This window comes from Protopterus annectens, chromosome 3.part1, assembly GCF_019279795.1.
Source record: "Protopterus annectens isolate FY-2018-M chromosome 3.part1, PAN1.0, whole genome shotgun sequence".
Taxonomy (NCBI): Eukaryota; Metazoa; Chordata; order Ceratodontiformes; family Protopteridae; genus Protopterus; species Protopterus annectens.
Window position 1 is genome coordinate 1,385,470,499 of NC_056732.1, and position 22,005 is coordinate 1,385,492,503.

The 22,005-nt window shown below is 39.6% G+C and overlaps 1 protein-coding gene across 3 annotated transcripts in view; it reads left to right on the top strand.

Moving 5' to 3' along the window:
* Window positions 1-18,296, top strand: part of LOC122798472 (flap endonuclease 1-like) — a 444,201-nt gene extending 425,905 nt beyond the window's left edge. For all 3 annotated transcript variants that reach the window (XM_044067423.1, XM_044067425.1, XM_044067424.1), the window contains exon 11: window positions 16,895-18,296. In XM_044067423.1, coding sequence (XP_043923358.1) covers window positions 16,895-16,957 — 63 coding nt within the window. In that variant the 3' untranslated portion in view covers window positions 16,958-18,296. The remainder of the gene's footprint in view (window positions 1-16,894) is intronic.
* Window positions 18,297-22,005: the final 3,709 nt, after the last annotated feature.

The following is a 22,005-nucleotide window of genomic DNA, read 5'->3' on the forward strand; positions in this document are numbered from 1 at the left end:
CATGTAACATCATTCATCATCATTATCAACAACCCTCCTTTCTCCATTTTATATGGGGGTGTTACATCAGTATTACTCAATGTGACCAAATCACCTAGAGGCACTCTTTACACTGCCGGCTGGATAGCCCTGACATGGCTTAGTTATGTCAAAGTGTTTAGCCTCCAAGTTGACCAAACACACTTTTGCATGGAACCCATATTTGTCTGCCAGGCTGTCTATCCATCCATCCATCCATCTATCTATCTGCACTCCATTAGACTATCTCTGTATCTGTCTATATTCATGGCTGTTATTAGATGCTTGATGAGACCTGTATTGAAACTTGTAATGCTAGCATAACAACATTGACACTCAAAATGCTGGAAACACAATATACCAAGATCCTGGACTTTCCCCACTTTGACACATGTTAACACTAATTCCTGGGTCTGGAGCAGTAGGGACATTTGGAATTTGAGTATGTTACGTTGTTTTGAGTTTTCCAGCATTATGAATATTTATGTTATGTTGGCATTACCAGTTTCAATATGGATCTTGTTGGGTATATAATATACATGCATACATACATATATATATATATATATATATGTGTGTGTGTGTGTGTGTACTTATATATATATATATGTGTGTGTGTGTACTTATATATATGTGTGTGTGTGTGTGTGTGTGTGTGTACTTATATATATATGTGTGTGTGTGTGTACTTATATATTTATGTGTGTGTGTGTGTATGTGTGTGTACTTGTATATATGTGTGTGTGTGTGTGTGTGTGTGTGTGTGTACTTATATATATGTGCGTGTGTGTCTGTGTGTGTGTGTGTGTGTGTGTGTGTGTGTACTTATATATATGTGTGTGTGTGTGTGTGTGTACATATATATGTGTGTGTGTGTGTGTGTGTGTGTGTGTGTGTGTACTTATATATATGTGTGTGTGTGTGTGTACTTATATATGTGTGTGTGTGTGTGTGTGTGTGTGTACTTATATATATGTGTGTGTGTGTGTGTGTGTGTGTGTGTGTGTGTGTGTGTGTGTGTGTGTGTGTGTGTACTTATATATATGTGTGTGTGTGTGTGTGTGTGTGTGTGTACTTATGTGTGTGTGTGTGTGTGTGTGTGTGTGTGTGTGTGTGTGTGTGTGTGTGTGTGTGTGTGCGTGTGTGCATGTATTTATGGACTTACATGCAGAAATAAAGGTTTTAACTTTGCTGATTTCTAAATGAAAATGAAAATATTTCATACCTGTGTTTGGAACTGACATTTTAACTTGTCAAAACCTGCTAACAAGCATGACAAAATTGTAATGGAGTTTCATTTGTCAGTTACAGCGGCAAACATTAAGTGCATTTGGATGAGTCTGTGCATAGATTTAAAAGCCATTGCTGAAATGGTTTAAACAGACCCACCGTACACAACTTCCTGTTTATGGGCTCATGCTTGCAGAGGTTGCTGAGTGTCTGGATAAAGCTCTGGATCTATGAGTGGATGTGTTCCAGTGACTTCCATGGATGCATCAAAAAATGCTATTCAAGGTCATTGCAGGAAAGGCTACCAGTATAAAACAGGTGATAGTTAATGACGGGCTTTCTTGTATGGCAGAAATCATAGAGACTCTGGCCCTGATGATGTCTTCATCATGGATAAAAATGGTGTCTTTTATAGTGTTACTAGGCCAATAGCTATATTATAAATAAGAAAAGTGACATAATGGATCAGATACCAAAACAGCTAGAGTTGCTGCAGCATTTCTAAAATAGCCACAATGTGTGACTGAAAAATTACAAAAATATTTGCTGTTTCAAGAGCATTAAAAACTTCCCAGTGACCTACAAAGCAAATAGATGTGTGTGAATTATATCAAATTATTTGAAGGCTGTTTTGTTATACTGGACAAGATGAAAAGAAAGGTTTTATTAACTAACCATCAAGTCTTTTAAGTATAGTTGTTCAACTCAAGGGATGTTTTCTGTGTCTGTTGACTGAATGGTCATTTGATTGAATCCCAGATGGTTGAACCCATTTATTGAAAGCTTATTTGACTGAAAACTCATATAACAGAAAACCGTCTCTGCAACAAATATGCTATGCAAAAAGGCTTTGAAGGGTGCAAGCCCCCGCTGCACCCCCACCCCCTTCATTTTATATACAATCTCCAAGGTTGCACAACTGTAGAGAAATGAAGAAAACATCACACACACAGCAAATCAATGTTAGAGCACAAACACAGACATCTACAGAACTAGGGGTACAACATGACGGTGGCCATTGCATTCTAACTCACTCTGCTAGACTCACTTCCTTAGTAATAACTATGATAAGAAAGGATTTCATGACATATTTTAATTTCAGTCAAATGAGTTTTAAATCAAATGGTTCACCAATCTGAGATTAAGTCAAATGGATGTTTATGTGTAACAGGAGCAATTGTGTATGTAGATGGGAATGTGAGAGCAAATAGACATGTCCGTTTAGAAGCACACATCCGTTTGAGTTGCCATTCTGTTAAATTGGGAAACAAGTGAAGAAATTTGAAACATCTTTCCAGTCTAACATGCTATTACAATTTATCTCTGCATTGTGTCACGCTAGTATGTACACAACAGAATAAAGTATTTCTTACTTTGAGAATTTGTTTCATGAGACTAAGTTGATCATAAAACACAATTATGCAGACTCCAGGGGGATGTCATTTAACAAGTCTGCTGCCAAGAAGGTTAGTTTTATAGACATCTGAGCCCACATAAGGCCACTGCTCTTTTATAAGTTATCAGGCTCATGTGGTTTCAAACCTAGTACTTTACTTTCATTTAATTTATGGAGAACCAGTCTTGAACTAACTTTTCTAATGAATTAATATGGGTGTCAGGCTTAAATAAGGCACTCTAGCAAACAACTACAGAAACTCCAGTCAAGAAAAAAAAACAAATAACCACAATTAACTTGGCTAAAAAGCAGTCAGTGAACTCATGCTACTGCATAAGCAAGTTTATTTATTAATAAGTTAAACACTTTTTTCCCCTAATGTCAGGACTTCTTCAAAACTGAAAAATCTCCTTTTTGTCACCATTATATACTATACCAAACCATTGAGTCACTGTTTAGAGACCAGTTATCACCTAAGCATTTACATAATTGGACACAACTCTACCATTCATTTAAGGAGGTAGTGACACCAGTAATAGCACCATTCGAACCATTCTAAAAAGTATATATTAAAAATTTACATTAAAACTTATATGCTTTAAAATGGGTCTATATTAGAACATCGAAGTTTCACAACTTCGAATATTCTAACATCGACCTCTATTCAGCGAATGCTGATAACATCGAACATGCAGAACAGCAAATTTTTTCCTAGGAAAAAAATTTGCTGTTACGAAACACATACACACAACACAAACACATCAAACAAACAGCAATCTACACATATACACCTAAAATCTTACAGCTAACCCTACACTAAACTGTACAAACACCACTAACTATCCACTTACCTTAATCCAAACCGTAACCCAAAGGTCTGTCACTATTTCACACTCACCTCACCTGTGCCCTAACCCTAACTCACCTACCCCACCCTAACTCTCACGTCCACACAATCGCACACTTACTTGACCCACGCCCTAACCCTAACTCACCTAACCCACCCTAACCCACACGTCCACACAGTCACACACATACCTAACCCGTGCCCTAACCCTAACTCACCTAACCCGCCCTACCCTCACGTCCACACAATTGCACACTTACCTAACCCGCGCCCTAACCCTAACTCACCTAACCCACGCCCAATTGCACACTTACCTGAACCCGACCTGTAACTTTCCACCACAGCACTGAAAATAGCAAAAAGACAGAAATGGACAACTGAATTCTTTCCCTAGGAAAAATTCGGTTTTCTGTCGTTTTGCTATTTTCAGCATTCGCTGAACAGGGGTCGATGTTAGAACATACAGAGTTGTGAAAGTTTGATGTTCTAATATAGACCCATTAAAACCATTCCAAAATTGTCAACACTGAAAAAAGTTTTAAAATATGTATTTTACAAACATTAAAATAGAGGAAAAATTATTAAATGTTGTTGTTGTGTCTTTCGGCTTTTAGGGGTCGCCACAGCAGAACTCCGGTCTGCTAATGATTGGCAGTAGATTTTTACGTGCCAAGTTGCCGGTCCTGACGCACAACCTTAAACGAAGGTACGCCCATTCACGCATGTCTCCACACAGAAGACGCTCTAGCTGAGAATCGAACAGGACGTTTTATTGTGAGGTGACAACGCTACCACAGCACCACCACCGCAGTCTAGGAAAAATGATTAAATAAAGAAAAAATGTGGAAATACTATAACTTTGCTGTCCTAAACCTCAACAGACCATCATTTAACCCTGGGATCTCACTTGCATCCAATCCCAGCTGCTACAGCAGTTCTCTGTATTCCAATGCATGTTCCCAAGCTCCACCTTTTGGATTCTTTACCACTTCTTCTAATACAAAAACAATAGTATTTTTTTATTTCCTGCACAGCTAATGTGGTGCTTATATAAGGCATTCATCTCTTTGTTGTTATTAACATCATAATAATGTTCATAAATCCATTTATTAAGGGTCTTTCCTATATAAAAAAGAATAACATAAATCACAAAATGCTAGCTAAACCACCACTGCAGTTTTACAATTGAATCCCTGGTTTAATCGGAAAATGTAGTCTATATTGGGTAACTCAGCAACTGTACTTGTAAGATTGTTAACCCAGCAATTAGATCATGCCTTTGTTTTTTTTTTATTGGTTAATGCTGACTTGAGTAATGGCACTTCAGTTTTTGGTCCTTCCCAAAGTTCCACCAATTGGGTGCAAATGGCCTCTGGTACTGTTCCAAGTTCCACCAATCAGGTGCGAGTGGCTTCTGATAAATAAACTGGTTTATGCTGTAGCTTTGAGTTCACTGACTGCTCTTTTAGCTAATTTAATTGTGGTTACTTTAGTAAACAACACTGCAAGTGTGTGTGTTACTGGCTGTTGTATTTAAATATCAAGATTATGGCATCTTTCATATTTCTTGTTTCATGAAATTACAGTGAACTTTGAATTACTATGTATAGGTAGCTGAAATATGGGATTGCAAAAATAATTATTGCAGTGCTGTAGGCTGGGTGCACATGGTTCTGTTTTGACCATTCTACACTTTTGTGATCACACTAATGAAGGGGAATCGCAAAAGAGTTGAGCATCAGTTACAGAGTTAATTTATGCTGTCTAGAGCCAAGGTATCTTGCAGTGCTAGATCCTGTGTTGCCTTACTTGCCAGAATAAGGTTACTTGTGTAAGTTGTATATTCAATGGAAAATATAGTTTGTAATGTTTGTTCATAGGTTCATAGGTAAGTTAATCCATACTAATGACTTTCCTACTAAATGTAGTATGCAGTCTTTCTTCTTTGTAAACAAGACCAAATGTCTAGTACTATTCAAACTACATCTTTGTAGAATGCCTAATTTCCCTACAGGACTGTTTAGTTAAGTGATTTCTTCAGAGTCAAACATTAGGCAAATGGTGGCTGAGAGAATCAAACATCAGACTGCAGAAAGCAGCTGATTAACAGCTCTTAACCTTAATCTTCTGTACTAACTGCTAGACAAACCAGTAGAAGCCACTGCAAGTTCTACCTTTATCAACAGACTGTGAGCACTTCCCTTAAACACATTCAAAGGTCCAACAAAAAAAAAAAAAAAACCTGAAGCAACTGCCTACATACAAGAACACCGAGAGTGGAACCCCGTACAGACCAGTAGTAACCACTGCAAGTTCTACTTTTATCAATAGACTGTCAGCAGTGTAAGTCTGTTATAATCTTCTCTCTGTGATACTCCTACTGATTCTTCTACTGTGCACACTACTGGACCCCCCCTCTTTTTCTCCCATTTACTGTAACAAATATATACATTTTTCCAAAACTTTGCATTTATTTTACATTCTTATATTTTATCTTGTATATCACATTTCTTTTATATTCTTATATTTTATTCGCCTATTTATTGTAACAAATATATACAGTTTCCCAAAGCTTTACATTTATTTTATATTCTACTTCCCTGATGCTCTACTAAATCTGCTTTTGAATTCACACAGATAAACAGACACCTTTAGGTAATGACCTGGGCTAGCTGGTTGATTGTTTTCTCTTCTCACAGCTTTCTCCAAGTCCTGGTGCATAGCCTCCCCCCCTTTTCTTGTTTTCCTAAAATAATTCTAGTGTAAGTTTCCTAGCCCCTGTCAAACCAGTTTTCTCACAGCTTTCTCCAAGCCCTGGCTCTTAGTCCCCCCCCTTCTCTCGGCCTCCTAACATAATCTTATTGTAAGCTCCCAGCCCTGTCAATCCTGTCTGTTCCCTCCCTCTTCCTCTTGAGAGTTTACTTATTCCTCTCCCAAGCTGCGATGCCATCTGTAAATACTAAAAACCTCTGCCTGACTCTGTCTGTCCCACGGGCATCCCTTAGTAGTGTGCACTTACTGCATGTCCCTTTCTAAAACCCCTGGCATAACTACATTATTTTCCTACTTCTCAGTGAACTGCAGCTCCCCATTGGTGCATAAATAATAAAAACAAACAGAAAGGTAACATTCAAACCAAAATGATAGGCTGCCCTATTTCTGTAGCTGCTAACCTTCTCACTGATTGTTTTTTGTTTAGCAACTGTTGCTCCTCCCTGAAGGTGTAACCTGCTCCATTCGCCCTTCAGGCTCATTCTCCTCCCCTACCCTGCCCCCAAATCCCAGCTGTCCCCACTACCTGTACTTTTATGCATCCACTGACTCTTCCCCACCGAGCACCTCTGCAATCACAAAATACCTAAGCCAAACTCCACCCACCTGTAGATCTACATCTCCCCAAACATCCACCCCTCCTACAATGCTCTACATAACATCTCTCCCTATAACCCTATTTGCCCTACGAATCTCTCTCTCTGCTCCTACCTATCTCACACTTTTCCCAACCCTTGTCATAACACACACACTCCACTACATCTTACCATCAACCTCATTTCCCGTCCTACTCATCCATCTCACATGAACTCTTTACCTCTAACCCAATCTATTTCTTCAAACCAAAACTACTCCCAACCCAACCCCCCTGTACTCCCCTCTTAAATGTGTACCAGAAAATCACTACTCTCACACAACCCAAGCTACCCTTGCCCAACACACTGCCTCACTCTTCTACTCCACCACATCTCTCTCTCTCACTAGCCGGCGACATCCACCCCAACCCTGGACCCATCTCTAACATCAGTCTCACCAAACCCTCCACTCAACCCACAAACTCAAAGTCCATTCGCCTTACAACACTTAATGCACAAAGCCTAAAAAACCAAAATCCCTAACCTCCATGCCTGGCACTCCCATAACCACCCCGACATTACCACCATTTATGAAACCTGGCTGAAAATCTATATAAAAGATAGTGAAATCCTACCACCAGGTTTCCAAATCATTTGCAGCGACAGAGCCCACAAAAAAGGAGGTGGAGTAGCAATAATCTACCCCACCTCCCATACCATAACTCCCTACTCCAATAAAATACCAACCTTTGCCAACGCTGAAATTATAATAGGTTTACAAAAAGTAAACAACCACAAGTCCATATGTATCACTGCCCTCTATATTTTCCCCTGGTGATAACATCAAAACTCTTGAAAACATCCTGTCCTGGTTCTCCTCCAATATAAAAAAATGAAACCTATATACTCGGTGATACCAACATCAACTGGAATACTGTTAACTCTGAAGCCCCATCCCACACAATCAACCTGCACAACTTCTCCAAACTAATATAATCTCCAACCAGACCAAATTAAGATGGTACCTCTGGTGCCATCATTGACTGGATCCTAACAACTCACCCAAACCTTGTCACCAAAGCTGGAACATTACCTGATCCTCTCAGTGATCTCCTACCAGCCTTCACCAACCATCTCCCACCTCCACTGCATAAACAACACCACTACATCCAAACCCACAACCCCTCCTCTTTCAACCCTCTAACCTTCTCCGAATGGTTAAAGCATACTGACTGGCCCCCTCTAAAAACCCTTCCTCTAGATTATGCCGTTTCCTACTGTAACCACTCATTCCTAACCCTTCTCAATCAGCAAGCCCCCCCTCAAACCAAATGCATCAAAACTAATCCCTGCTCATGGTAATTAAAAGATATTAAACTAGCCTTGTACCAAAGAGACAAAAAATGGAACCAGTATCAAAAACATAAAAACCCTAACACACTCCTAGAGTATAAGCAACTACAAAACTCTGCAAAAAAACTAATAGTTGAAGACCGCAAAGCCCACTATTTCAAACGCCAGACCTTGCACTCAACAAATTCTGGGACTCCATCTCATCCATGCTGTATCCTGTTAATAAAGAAAACCCCTGAGATGGTGTAGTGGTATATTGCTCTGACTATGGTGTACAGGGTCCTGGGTTCAAGACTGGGTAGGGCTGATTATTTCAGGGGCACAGGAAAATAATTTTCTTGGGTGGCGAAAGCCAGGGTACCTTTTTGGCTAGGCTTATATAGGCCCTAGGGCCAATAGCCTACTATCTACCTATGAACCCTGCCCAGACCCCAACCTCTCCAACCTTGAAACACTCAGCCAGTTCAACTCATTCTTCATAGACTGCATAGCTAAACTGTCAGCCTCCTTCCCACCTCCCTCCTCCACCACCACCCCCACCTGCCTCAACCAACACAAAATTGGTTAACACAACACACAAACACTGTAGAATAAAAAGTATATATAACCCCTTATTGAATTCTACATTATCAGTATTCAGTAAACAATGTGAACAACATTTTAGACAGATAAATAGTAATTTACACCACACGTCTAACCTTTCTGAGGGGGAGATTGAGGCTCTCCAAGTTATGGCTAAAAGCAGAGATTGGCGTATCATGAAGGCCGATAAAGGCGGGACTATAGTAGTTATGAGCCAAGTTGAATATACCAAAGCAATCAAGACACTTTTGGCTGATAATACAAAGTATAGAAAGGTTAACATAGATTTTGTTTCTAAGAGTTTTGCCAAACTAGATGCTTGTCTTTTTGATTTATTTAGTGAAGGTTGTTTTGACTTTAAAGTATACACTTTTTACACACAGAATACCCTAAGATTGCATCTTTGCTTGGAATCCCAAAAGTGCACAAAATGGATGAACATTTACATTTTAGACCTATTGTTTCAGCTAGTTGTTCCAAAACAGAGACTATTTCTGTTTGGTTGGATGATTTATTAAATCCTATTGTACAAAAGTCCAAATTTTATCTCCGGGACTCCTGGCATTTATTGGAGCTTTTGAAAGATATAACTTTTGAAGGAGACAACGTTCATTTTGCATCATTAGACGTTGTCTCTTTGTATACTAGTATAGATCAACAAATGGGCATTGAATTTATGAGAGAATTTCTCAGTAAACAAGCCCAGTTTGACACCACTTCAGTTTATACTTGTTGCACTTTGATGGAGTTGGTGTTAGACAATATTTTTTTCAATTTTGATGGAGATGTGTACAAACAAACATCTGGTGTTGCTATGGGGTCTCGGGTTGCACCAAGTTTTGCCAACTTAGTTATGTCATCTTGGGAAAATAGGTTTTGGGTGACACATTCTAAGTTTAGCAACATTGTATTTTATAGAAGGTACATAGATGATTTGATTTTTTTGTGGAAAGGTGACATCAGTTCTTTCACTACTTTTTTCGAAGCCTTAAATAGCACTACTAAATTTTTAAAATTTACACTAGGAGAGTTTGGTAGTAATATAAATTTCCTGGATCTGCATTTGACTATTAACTATCAAGATCATAGTTTTCATAGTAGCATTTTCAGGAAATCAACGTTTGTGAATCAGTATTTACATCATGACAGTCTACACCCTAGACATATGAAACTGGGTGTAGTCAAAGGTCAATTTATACGACTAAGTCGTTTAACTAGTGAAGATGACATTTTTTTGCAGGAGAGCATTAAGTTGATATACAACTAGTTGGTTAGACTACATTATAAGTGAGGTGTTCAATTTGAGAGGGAACAAAGCTAGTCCAATTTTAAAAATTATTCATCACAAGAATCCCACAATTATAGAGACAGAGTTTAAAATGGAGAGTAAGTATCACTTGTCTTTTCTGTTACTTATTACAAATGAAATGGACATTATTAAAGGTATAGTCCTTAACAATTGGAAAATAGTGATGGGGAATTATGAATTGGCTAATATCATTGGAAATCGTCCCACTTTTACATACAAAAAAGTGACAAATATTAAGATGGTCTTGGAAAAAGGTGCAAGAAGCCCTGTTAGAGTCGGTGATTCCATTCTAGGTACCTTTCCTTGCACAGCATGTAAACAGTGTAGATTTGTCAATGGAACATCAAGCATTTATTTGAAACATCAAAACAAGGACATCAAAGCTACTGGGCACTACACTTGTAAAACAACTAACATAGTATATTTGGCACAGTGTATTTCATGTGAACAATTTTACATTGGGAAGACTACATGTGCCTTAAACAAACGAATATAAGAACACAATTTAGCTATAAAAAAGAAAGACATGTCAAATGCACTAGCTAAGCATTCAACTTATTGTCCTTTGTTCAAAATGTTTACTTTTTCTGTCTTGGAAAGGGTTAATGACACTTTATTCAGTGGCGACTTTAAGACACATTTAGAATGTAGAGAAGCCATTTGGCAAATTAGGTTAAAGGCTGATCAGCCACCAGGTTTAAATGACATGATCAACATCAAATGCTTTTTATTAGCACAAAAATTTTAATTATTATTTTATTGGTATTCTAAGATTCATTATAGATATATTTAGTTACATGATAGTATCTATTTTATTATGAATTCATTCATTGAACATTTATTTGTATTATTTATTAGATAATTGTGAAAACGCAATTTTATTGGTCATTCACAACATGTGATTTTTTTGAATTTGTATATAAGTGAAGTACAAGGTTCTGGGTGCATTTCTGAAGAAGTTCATTTTTATTAAAAGAACGAAAATGTTAAAAGACAGATTGAGCTGTTCATCCTTTTATTTCCGTCAGTGGTATTCTGTTTAGTTATCTGTAAATGTTTAATTAGCTGTATGAACTATGTCCTTTTGTAACATGTGAAATGTAACTTGCAATTATTGTGGAGTTTTTCTCCCCGGGCCTCCACTGAAAACAGGCTCTTCTTGGCCCAGTGGACTTCCCCGGTCATCAAACTTAAATAAATAAATAAATACATTTTTTTTATGGTTTCAGATAGCCTTGGTTAGATCCAACCCTATAATCATCTAACTTAAATTCAGGTACCTTATCCATTAGGTCACATAGCCAACACCAGAGGACCATTTTTCATTATTTTGAAATATTTGTTGCATGGTCACAATGAAACAGAGTTAAGATTGTCATCAGTAGCTTCCCTACATATGAATGACGACTAGTTGATAGGAATCAAGCTACCTAAACACAACTGGTCAAACTAACGGGTGTATATCATAACTGCAAAAGCACACAACATCGAACGGCATTTCATCGAACATGAAACCGCGAATGCAGACAATATCGAAACCATGGAACATTGAATTCTTACCCAGGGCAAGAATTCGGTGGGCCGTTCCATGGCTTCACTTTTTCCTCCACTGTGGTGCGATCTCGGAGTTGGTATATTTAAGTAGGGGGGGTGGGGGGCACAGCCACCCATGTCGGGGGTGTGCTTGTGTTTTATGTGTTTTTCTCAGAACAGCAAATTTTTTCCCTGGGAAAAAATTTGATGTTCTGAAATTTCGATGATATCACATTTCGAACTTCCAAGTTCGAGCTTATGGTGTTCGATATTTTGGAAGTTTGATAATGTGATATAAACCCAAATTAACACTTCATTGCAAAGTTAAGTTTGACAGCTTGGCACTGCAGGGTTGCCATTTGCACTCGCTGTCATGCTCTGTTTAGGGAGTTTCTCTCTTACCTACGATTGTGTGGCTGTGGAGTTTTATATATATATATATATATATATATATATATATATATATATAATATTATGTGTGTGATGAAAGTCTTGCATCTTGCCATCAACATTGGGAGTGCAAGGAGCTTTCTGTGAGTTTGGTTCCCTCTGCCACTCTTTCCCTACCATGTGACTGTGATAAGAAATGCTTAAAGATACTGTAGCTGTATTAGTTCAAATCTTTTTTTGTTGGGTGACTGTGGAAAAGTGTTAAGTTGAATCCAGTAAAACTCTTGCAATCATGTATAATTCATGAAATTATTAAAGTTGAAAATCATCATTATGATATAGTTACCCTCGGTCTTGTGGGACCAGGTTGTGACTGAAAGAGGTCTGAAAACTACTTCAATTACACAACTAAAAATTTAATTAAATTAGCTTATAGCCTGCAGTCATGGATTTTCCACAGCCTATATGTGCTTAATGTGTGACTCCTATAAAAAACTTAACTAAGCATTGCTTTCGGGCTTGATTCATGTTGATAGATTGACACCATTTTCCTTGAAATCAGAATTGCTGAAAATGTTTTGGTGAAACTTGGAGTAAATATTGTTTTGCAGAGGCAGTCTCCCCTGTGCCACCAGTAATTCTGTTCCCTGACCTCTTCTGTTTGGCATCTACTTTTCTGAAGTAAAAGTCAATACCAAAGGGCTGTGGCTGACCAAGTTTGCAGAAGACTACAAGCTAGGCACAATTACTGAATCCTAAAACGATTTAGCCATCTTGCAGGAAGGTTTGTCCCAAATAAATAACTGGTGCTAAAATCATGGACTGAAACTAAATGCCAGAAAAAACATTGCTGTATCTTTTGCAAAGTCATCTACCCCACAGAATAATCACATTGACAACACAGTCCTTCATAAAAGTTGACCCACTTGTTAAGGATTTGGGAACTTATGTGAATAGTGACCTAAACTTTGACCAATATTTCTCCATTGTTGTAAAAAAATCCTTCTGTATTGCACAGTTTATAAACAAGGGAATTATGTCTAGATTTAGGGATGTTATTGTCCAACTTTACTTAGCCCTTATTAGGCCAGTTATTGAATGTAATGCCCCCTTGGGCATGTATTTGTCCAGACACATGCAACAACTGAAATGGCCACAGAGGTATCTTACTAAAAGGATACAAGCATAAACAACATATTCTCCATGGACCAACTCAGAGCCCCGTTACCTATACTTGGTATCCTACAGAATGTGTAGAGGTGACCTGTGTCTGACATACAAGGCATCATCTGACCAAATACCAGTTATTTACAGTACATCAGCAAGTCAAATGACATCAGAAATACTCTGTCTAGGGATCTCTACCTCTTTTGCATCATCAAGAGAATGGTTTGGAGACAGAGGTATATCTCGCAGGCGATACTGCTGCTGTAGAACAAACTTATCATCCTCATAAAACAAAGTTGATCCCCATCGCACAACTTAGTTCTATGGATGGGAAACATAAAATTTACCCCATGACTTCCCCTTGTACTACTAATTGATCCTAAATGCCTTATCCCATACATAAGCCCTGTCAAATTGTCTATGGTATGATTCCATTTATTCTCATTAGAGAACTTGGACCGAAGCTACAAGGGTGGTGGTGTTTCCATAATCATAAAGGATGTGCACACCTCCAGATTGGCAGCCCAACATAATGCATCTGAGATACTTCAGGTGCAGCTAACACTGGGTAAGACAGCGATTCAGGTCGAGGCTACTATAGGTCCCCAACCATGTCCCAAGACCCATACTCCACATTTCTAAGCACCCTGGAGAATATTAGGGTCCAACCTAACACTCACATACTGGGCAACTTCATCTACCCTGCCATTAACTGGGAAAACTACTCGTGTACTAATACACCTGCCCAACACTTCCTGGAATTCATTAATTCCAATGCCTTGGACCAGCTCGTTTTTACCCCCACTAGAGATAGCAACATCCTTGACCTGGTCATTACTAACATGGGCAACTGTTGCTCTACACCAATAGTCAACTCCTCCCTGGTTAGATCGGAGCACAAATTAATCACCTTGGAAATCCACATTCCTCCTACCCCTCCACAAAGGTAACCACCATGAAAAACTTCTCCAAAGCTAACTTTGGTCTCCTAAAAACAGAGGTGGCTAACTTCACGGCATCCATGCAAATGGAGAATAGTTGCATGACCACTGAATCATACACCAATGCACTGTACGAACACATACACAAATGCATGGATCTTGCCATACCCAATAGAACCAAGACGCTCTCCTCAAAAAAAAAAAAGGAAGCCAATCTGGTGGTCCCCTGCCATAAACAAACTCTACAGCAGAAGGAAGAAACTGATGCGGAATAAGGTGAAGTCCCAAGACTGGAAAAACTCCCTTATCAGCCTCAACAAAAGATTGAGATACCTCATCATATCCTCAAAAGCTAGCTATGAAAACAAAATTGCAGCAGATAGTAAAGACAACCACAAGGCCTTCTATAGTTATGTAAAGAATCTCCACGGCAATATCCAGATTTGCTGTGAGCTACTGCACAATGGTACCTCTTATACCGAGCAAACAGATGCTGCCAATATACTGGCTGACAGATTCAGTGCCAACTTTACCGCTCTCCCCACCCCCAAAGGACCAATCACAGTACCCTTAGATTTACAGGCACCCAGTATTACTGCTGCACAGGTTAAAACAGCACTGTGTTCTACATGAACTACAGAGTGATATGGCACCTCACCTGTGTGCCCTGTTCAATCACAGCCTCACCTCAGGCTTTGTCCCTACCGAATGGTGCACTGCTACAGTCATCCCTCTCCACAAAGGAGGAGTGACAACAGACCCTGGGAACTATTGTCCCATTAGCCTGACGAGTCTGATATGCAAGGCTATGGAACGCATCATCATGGACCTAATAAACAAGGATATAGTGAATCTCCAAACTCTGGATCCTACACAGTTTGGTTTTGTGAAGGGTAAATCATGCCTGCTCAACTTGGTCGACTTTTCTGAGTCAGTCACCAGAGCTTTGGATGAAGGCAAGGTGGTTCATAGAGCCTACCTTGATCTGGCCAAGGCCTTTGATACCATTCCCCACTCAGGAATCATAGAAAAACTCTCTAACTTGGGCATCAACCCCTATATCACTAGGTGGGTTGCAAATTGGCTCACAGATAGAACCCACAGTGTGAAAGTAGCTGACGCCAAGTCAGACTGCTGACCAGTCACAATTGGAGACCCACAGGGTTTGGTCCTGGGCCCTCTCCTGTTTGGTATCTACTTGTCTGATGTCCAGGCCAACACAAAGGGACTCTGGCTGACAAAATGTGCAGATGATTGCAAGTTGGGCGCCATTATTAACTCCCCAAGTGATGCTGACATCCTACAGAAAGGCTTCACTGAGACTAACGACAGGTGTCAGAACCATGGCCTTAAGCTCAATGCCAAAAAATGTGTCGTCACCCCCCTTGGGAAAAACCCAGTTTCCTTGAATTACCACATCAATGGTAGTCCACTGAACACAGAAAGTGTTATAAGAGATGTGGGAACACAGGTTGACAGCAACCTCTCTTTTAACCACCACATTGCCACTGCGGTCAGAAAGTCTTTCTGTGTGGCACATCTCATTACTAAGGGTTTTGCATCCAGTAAGAAAGAGGTCATTGTCTCCCTGTACTCTTCCCTCATTAAGCCATTCATCAAGTATAATGTCCAATTTGGCATGTACCTCACTAGACACCTGCAACAACTGGAGAGTACCTCACAAAAAGCATCCTAGGACTTAAACAGTTGTCCTATATGGACAGACTCAAAAAACTCCAACTATTCTCTGTCTCTTATCGCCTACTTAGAGGCAATCTCTGATTGACTTATAAGCTATGTCTGGACCAGCTCTGTTAGAAATGCTACATCTAAATAAATCCCAATCCCTCCGCACCATATGCTCCAGAGACCTCAACCTCATTACCACAATCAACAGAACATGCTGGAGGGACAGGTTCATAACCCAGAGACTGCCAATGCTATGGAATAGACTTCCCATACATGTCAAGCAGAGCACCTCACTGGCCGTCTTCAAAATAAATCATGATGAATGGATGGGAAATAGAAAATTCACCTCAGGGATCACTTCAGTGACTTGGAAAGGCTCCAGGGCCATTAGCCTAGTGCACACCTATGAACCTATAATGTATAATTATCCACCATGGGATGTGTTAGGCCGATTTATAACCAATTGGAGTAGCTTAATTTGAATACAAAAAAAAGCATTTGGCTAGGGTGAAAATGAACCACAAGGGCAGCTAGCCTAGCACTTACCTATGAACCTATGTGGGTGGACACCCCCAAATTTAAATATACCTACTCCAAAGTCATACATCAGAAGAGAAAAGGGAAATCTTTATTATCTGTTAGTGTTTTTGTTGAAATATTTTTGCTGAAACAGCAGTCACCTAAACTGATGTCAATACATTGACACTCTTCCCCGTGAGTCTTCCCTGAAGTCTTTGCCATAGTTCATTCTACATTTTTACTTTCTCAGTAAACCGAGGATATATCAATATGTGTACACCACAATAAACAGAGATATATGCATTCTTCTTTTATACAAATAAAACTATCTGATTTTTTTTTTTACCTTAGATTCCATCTTTTTAAAGAAACCATTATCAGACTTTAAAGTGCACATCCACTTTGTCATGTTTTGAAAACAAAAAGCACGTTTACTGATTTACCAGTTACAGTTGTGTTGGTTTCCTAGTGTGTCTTACTCCAGTAATCTGTAAAAAAAAATATAGGACTAATGCATGGAAATAGCTTTCATTCTAATGTGTTTATGCTTAGCCATATATTTTCTTTTTGCAGGTTGAGAAAGAAGCAAGTGGAAACAGCAACAAGAAAGGGAAAAGGAAAAAGAGACAGAAGTAGCTATGATGACTGTGGTAGACATTTCCCAAAGTTAGTAATTTCCTGCTGGAAGTCAGAAGGGAAGCAGGAATGCCTCATCCTGTGGTGCTGAAAACCTATCTTATCGAGTAGGGGTGAATGTGGGTTCCAGTCTGTCAGAGTTATGTTCTTGGAATAATGAATCATGCATTCTAGTCTGTTGCTTGATTAAGATGTCAGATTGCAGCCGTGTGTGTTGAACTTGTAAGGTTACTCTTAACTTCAGCTGCACATTGTAGCTGCTTATCCCTTTAAAGTTTGCATCTGTAACAACTGTAAGATACCCCTTTCAGTGTGTAGATTTCAACCTCATTTTGTCCTGATGTACGAAACAATGAGCCTAGGAAATTCCATTCTGAAACTGTTGGACATCACTCCTCAGCAAACTCTGTACTGCATTGTAATTGTATATGTTTATTCATGTATTGGAATGTTTGATTTTTCATAAAGTTGAACAGCTATTTTTTTAAACATTACACAATGCAGTTTTGCAATCATTCCTGTAACCATCTCTTTTTTTAATTAGGAATTTTAAATTTGGAGAGAGGTTTTTTTTAGTCTGTCATTATCATGTGTGTTTAGTAAAAGGGAGTATTTGGAGCAAATCCTTTCAAAACAAAATCTGCTAAAAGCAACTACATACTTATTGAAAAGTTCTTCGTAAGTAGCATTGCCGTGTCACTTTAGTGGCATATTTTTAATGGATGCACTATCTGCACAATGCTTGATATTTCACCTCTGGAAATTTTTATCATTTAACTTAAAACACAGATACCACTTCCACGTTGTGGAAGATACGTTTGTATTGCTTCTTGCCTTGGTGCCCATATTGGGCCAGTGCATTTTGTAGAACTCCCTTCCAGACCTCTAGACACTTTATGGATGGTGTTATTAAAGGAAGCAGAAATCTCTGATGGAAGTATAATTACTGACACTCATTGGTCATACTGACCTGGGTACTAGATGCTGCTACCTACTGGAAGAACAAAAAGTCTGAGAACAGTCGGCTAGAACTTGTCTTTCAAATGCAGTTTTGCTTGCCATTAATACAGTGCAATCCTAATATAAATATTTTAATTTCATGATAAGTGACATGTGTGGCTTATACTTAAGGGGTATGAATAGCTGCTTATTATACAAAAAACATGCATTGGATTAGAAGGGATCTCATTGATAGCAGTGCAGGATTATGTTTCTTGTATATGCAGAAGTGTGTATACTCCATGCTGACTAATGTGTCCCATCGCATTTATATCACGTTATCGAAAGATGAAAATAGCAAATGCTATTTCATTGGCCCCAAAACATCTAAACATGAAAATATCGAACATTCAGAACAGCAAATTTTTTCCCATGGAAAAAATTTGCTGCTCCAAAACACATACACACAACACAAGCACATCAAACAAACAGCAACCACACACATACACTTAAATTTCTACATCTAACGCCACACTAAACTAAACATACACTACTATCTACCCACTTACCTTAACCCAAACTCTAAGCCTAAGGTCCGTCACTATCGCACACTCACCTAACTTGAATCCTAACCTTAACTAACTTAAACCACCCCAACCCTAAAGTCTGTCACTATCGCACACACGCCTAACCCGCGCCCTAACCCTAACTCACTTAACCCGCCCCTAACCCTAATGTACAATCAATCGCACACTTACCTGAACCCAACCCGTAACTTTCCACCACAGTGCTAAGAATAGCAAAGCCACAGAAACGGCCAACCAAATTTTTTCCCCGAGGAATGAATTTGCTGTTCTGCAGCTTTGCTATTCTTAGCGTTCACTGAATAATGTTCAATATCAGAACATTCAAAGTTTTAATAATTTGATGTTCTGATATAGACCCGTCCCATCTGCTATTACAGGGTACAATGCATATTTCCCACATGTGGCCATGTTTGTAGTTCCTGCATATACAGACCTCCTATTTGGTAGGACTAGGTACAATGTATGATAAAGCACCAAAGATATTCCATGATGGGGCCTACGGTTCAGTCTGTTAAAAGCACCAAAGATATTCCATGATGGGGCCTACTGTTCAGTCTGTTCTTTTCACCAATCAGCACTTGGCATATATTTTTTTTTTCAAAGGTTCACCCCACTCAAGGCAAGTGTGCATGGTAATACATGCTGTGTTATTGTACATGTTGAACCTAATCTGTGATCAAAGTTCCCACAGATGCATGTCCTTTTCCTTTATGTTTTTGGTGATTTTCAAAACTCACCCATTTTTGCACACCATGGCAGAAGAAAGGTCCTTGCTGGATTGTTATCAGGGCCTTCTTGTTCCTTGACCGTAAGACAAGAGTTTGTTCATTTTGGACTTCACTCCATGGACAACTGGAGGAGTGGGGGAATTATACCAGATGAGTTAGCTACATCTTTGTAGTGACTGGGTTCTGTTCCAGTCTGACATTATGTCAGGTGTAGGCAGGAGACCTAGGAGAAGGGTGTCCTCTTGCCCCCACCCAGGGGGAGGGGATATCCTGGTTTGCTTGCGGTGCCTGTGTCTCTGACAAGCTCAGCATGGTCTGTCTGGTCTAATCTTGGTGAACAGCCCATGACATTTTCCTGTAATGAATCAGGCATACTGAGGCCCAAAGTTTTTTTCCAGGAACCAGTGCACCCCCCCCCCCCCCCCATGTAACAGAGTTGGTTGATCCTTGTTGAGGAGGAGCCAGCATCAGGTTTATGGCCCAAGAAAAAAAAACAGACAGTAGTTTGATTCTTGGCATGTGACAGCTTAGTGGATACAGGATTTCTCCCTTAAAGACATTGGAACACTAGGCCCAGTGCATGTTGCTCTCCTTTTTTACTGCTTCTGGTATGCATTTAAGCATGTGCTGGTACCGTCTACCCAGCGCCCTGCATGTCACATGTGCCTTCTCTCTTTTCACATGAGCCAGGGAAAAGTGTCTTGTTCAGGGTTGTTGGGGGGCTCATTGTTTCTTTCATCTTCAACTTTCCTTCAGACTTTTCTGGTGGTGTAGTCATAGTTGTTGAGATGGATGAGGTCTGTCAGCCTTCTGGCTCCATGAGCCCTTCTTTTGGATGACCTGTCATTTTTGAGATTCCTTACAACTCATGAGATCTTGCATAATTTGACATCCACCCTGTTCCTGTCTACTGAGCAGTTGCTTGTGTAGAAAGACATCAGGTACCCTGGTCATTCCCTGTTAGAGGCAGCCTGTTGGGATGTTATTTTGGAAGCCTAGAGGCCACCCACATTGTAGCTGTCAAGAAAGCTGGTGCTGTGTATAGGTCTGGACCTCTCAGGAGTCTGTTATTGTCTAAGCATACAGTAGTTTACTCATCTGTGTCTTGGTGAGCAGCTGGTTATCCCGGAGACAACTGTCTCAGTCACCATCTGACAAATGTCTATATTTTGGGGCAAGTATAGCAAGAAGGTGTTATTTTTTGCCTTACTGTAGCTTAGGGTCCTCAACTAAGCATCTCTTCTTTCAAGTTCTAGACCTTTCTTGTGGAACTGATAATGGGAAAGCTTGAGGAAACCCTAGACTCCAGGCTGAAGGAGAACCTTTTTCCAGTTCTATGGCTGCTCAGTTAAAGTCTCAGTGTAACTGTTTGGTGAACTATGCAAATAATCTAACTAATGATGCAGGCTCTGTTGTATGCCTGTGCTGAACATGAGGTCATCCTGGTTTGAGAATCAGTTCAGCTGCAGTATTCTCACTGCTCCCTGTGGTCGATAACTTTCATAATGGAAAAAATGGCTTTTCTGAATGAGAGATCTGTTTTCTTTATTTTTTATATTGCTTGTTTTTGCAAGAACAAAAAGAGGTGTTGTTGTCCTAGCTGCATGGCCTAGGATGATTTATTAGCCCAGATCTCTCTACTTGCAGGAATCCCCTAGAAATGTTCTCTGATGGTGTCTGCTGCAGCCACAATTTCAGTCTATGCCTCACTGTGAGTGGCTCTCTGGGTCCCCCTCCCCCCAGCCATGTAGACCTTCCTTTGAGGGATGGTAAAACTGGGCTGAACATACATTGCTAAGACCTTCTCTTCCAGTATTACTATGTCCTTCTTTCCTTGACATGTTCAGATTTAGCAGAACTATTGGAGCCAACTCAGATCAGCTGCCTTTGGGGTGGTAGAGACTATTTATTTTTTTTTTTTAATTTTCAGTAGTACGAAATAGCCCATCCCTGCTCAAATAGGATGTATGTTGATACTTTCCAAATGGATTGTAAGTTGAATTGTTTTTTTTTACCATTATGTGTGTAATTACTCATTAAAAAATGCTATGGTCAAAGCTCACTTCTCCAGAGGAGTGGTTACCTCCAGCACTTCATTCAAGAATATCTGCATTGCAGACATCTACACCTTGGCTGCTTGGTCATCATTTCACAGCTTTGCTAGGAGTCATTTTCTTGAGTGTGATGTGAGATGGGAATGCTTGGGAAATCTGTACTCAGACTCAGCTTCATGACTTCTGTATGTATGTTATTATTTGGCTTCTACCATCCTGGTCAGAATTTCTTGGTATTGAGATCAAACAAGGATCCTTCAAGGAGTGTCCTTGATGTTAAGTATAACAGATACATTCTTGGACTATCTGTGGCTCTATGAATAGACCCTTTTTGATGGGTTGTAAATACCCTCCCTTTATCTACCTGTGAAGGGTATCTCTTGGGCTAGCTGCAGCTGCTGGAGTTTAAGAAAGTTGAGCATATATGTACAGTTATAAGTATCATAGCTAGGGTGGGGTGAAGGGGGTGGCTGCCTGTGGTTAAGGACGTTAGGAGGTATAATTGGCATGTTGGAAGAGTTACCAATCAAAAACTAGTGTAATACCTTCATTCATTTAAACAGCCTTGGTTGATATTGCAGCTGCCTAAGTGAATGTGTTTAGATGTTAGCAACTGCAGCAAGGAACTGTTAGAAGCCCCTTACTGCAGTTGTATATGGGCATTTTTTAGTCCACAACATGCAATAGGACCTTGTTTTTTTGGTTCTCAGCTTTGGGTATAGGGAGAGGGAAATGCCAGT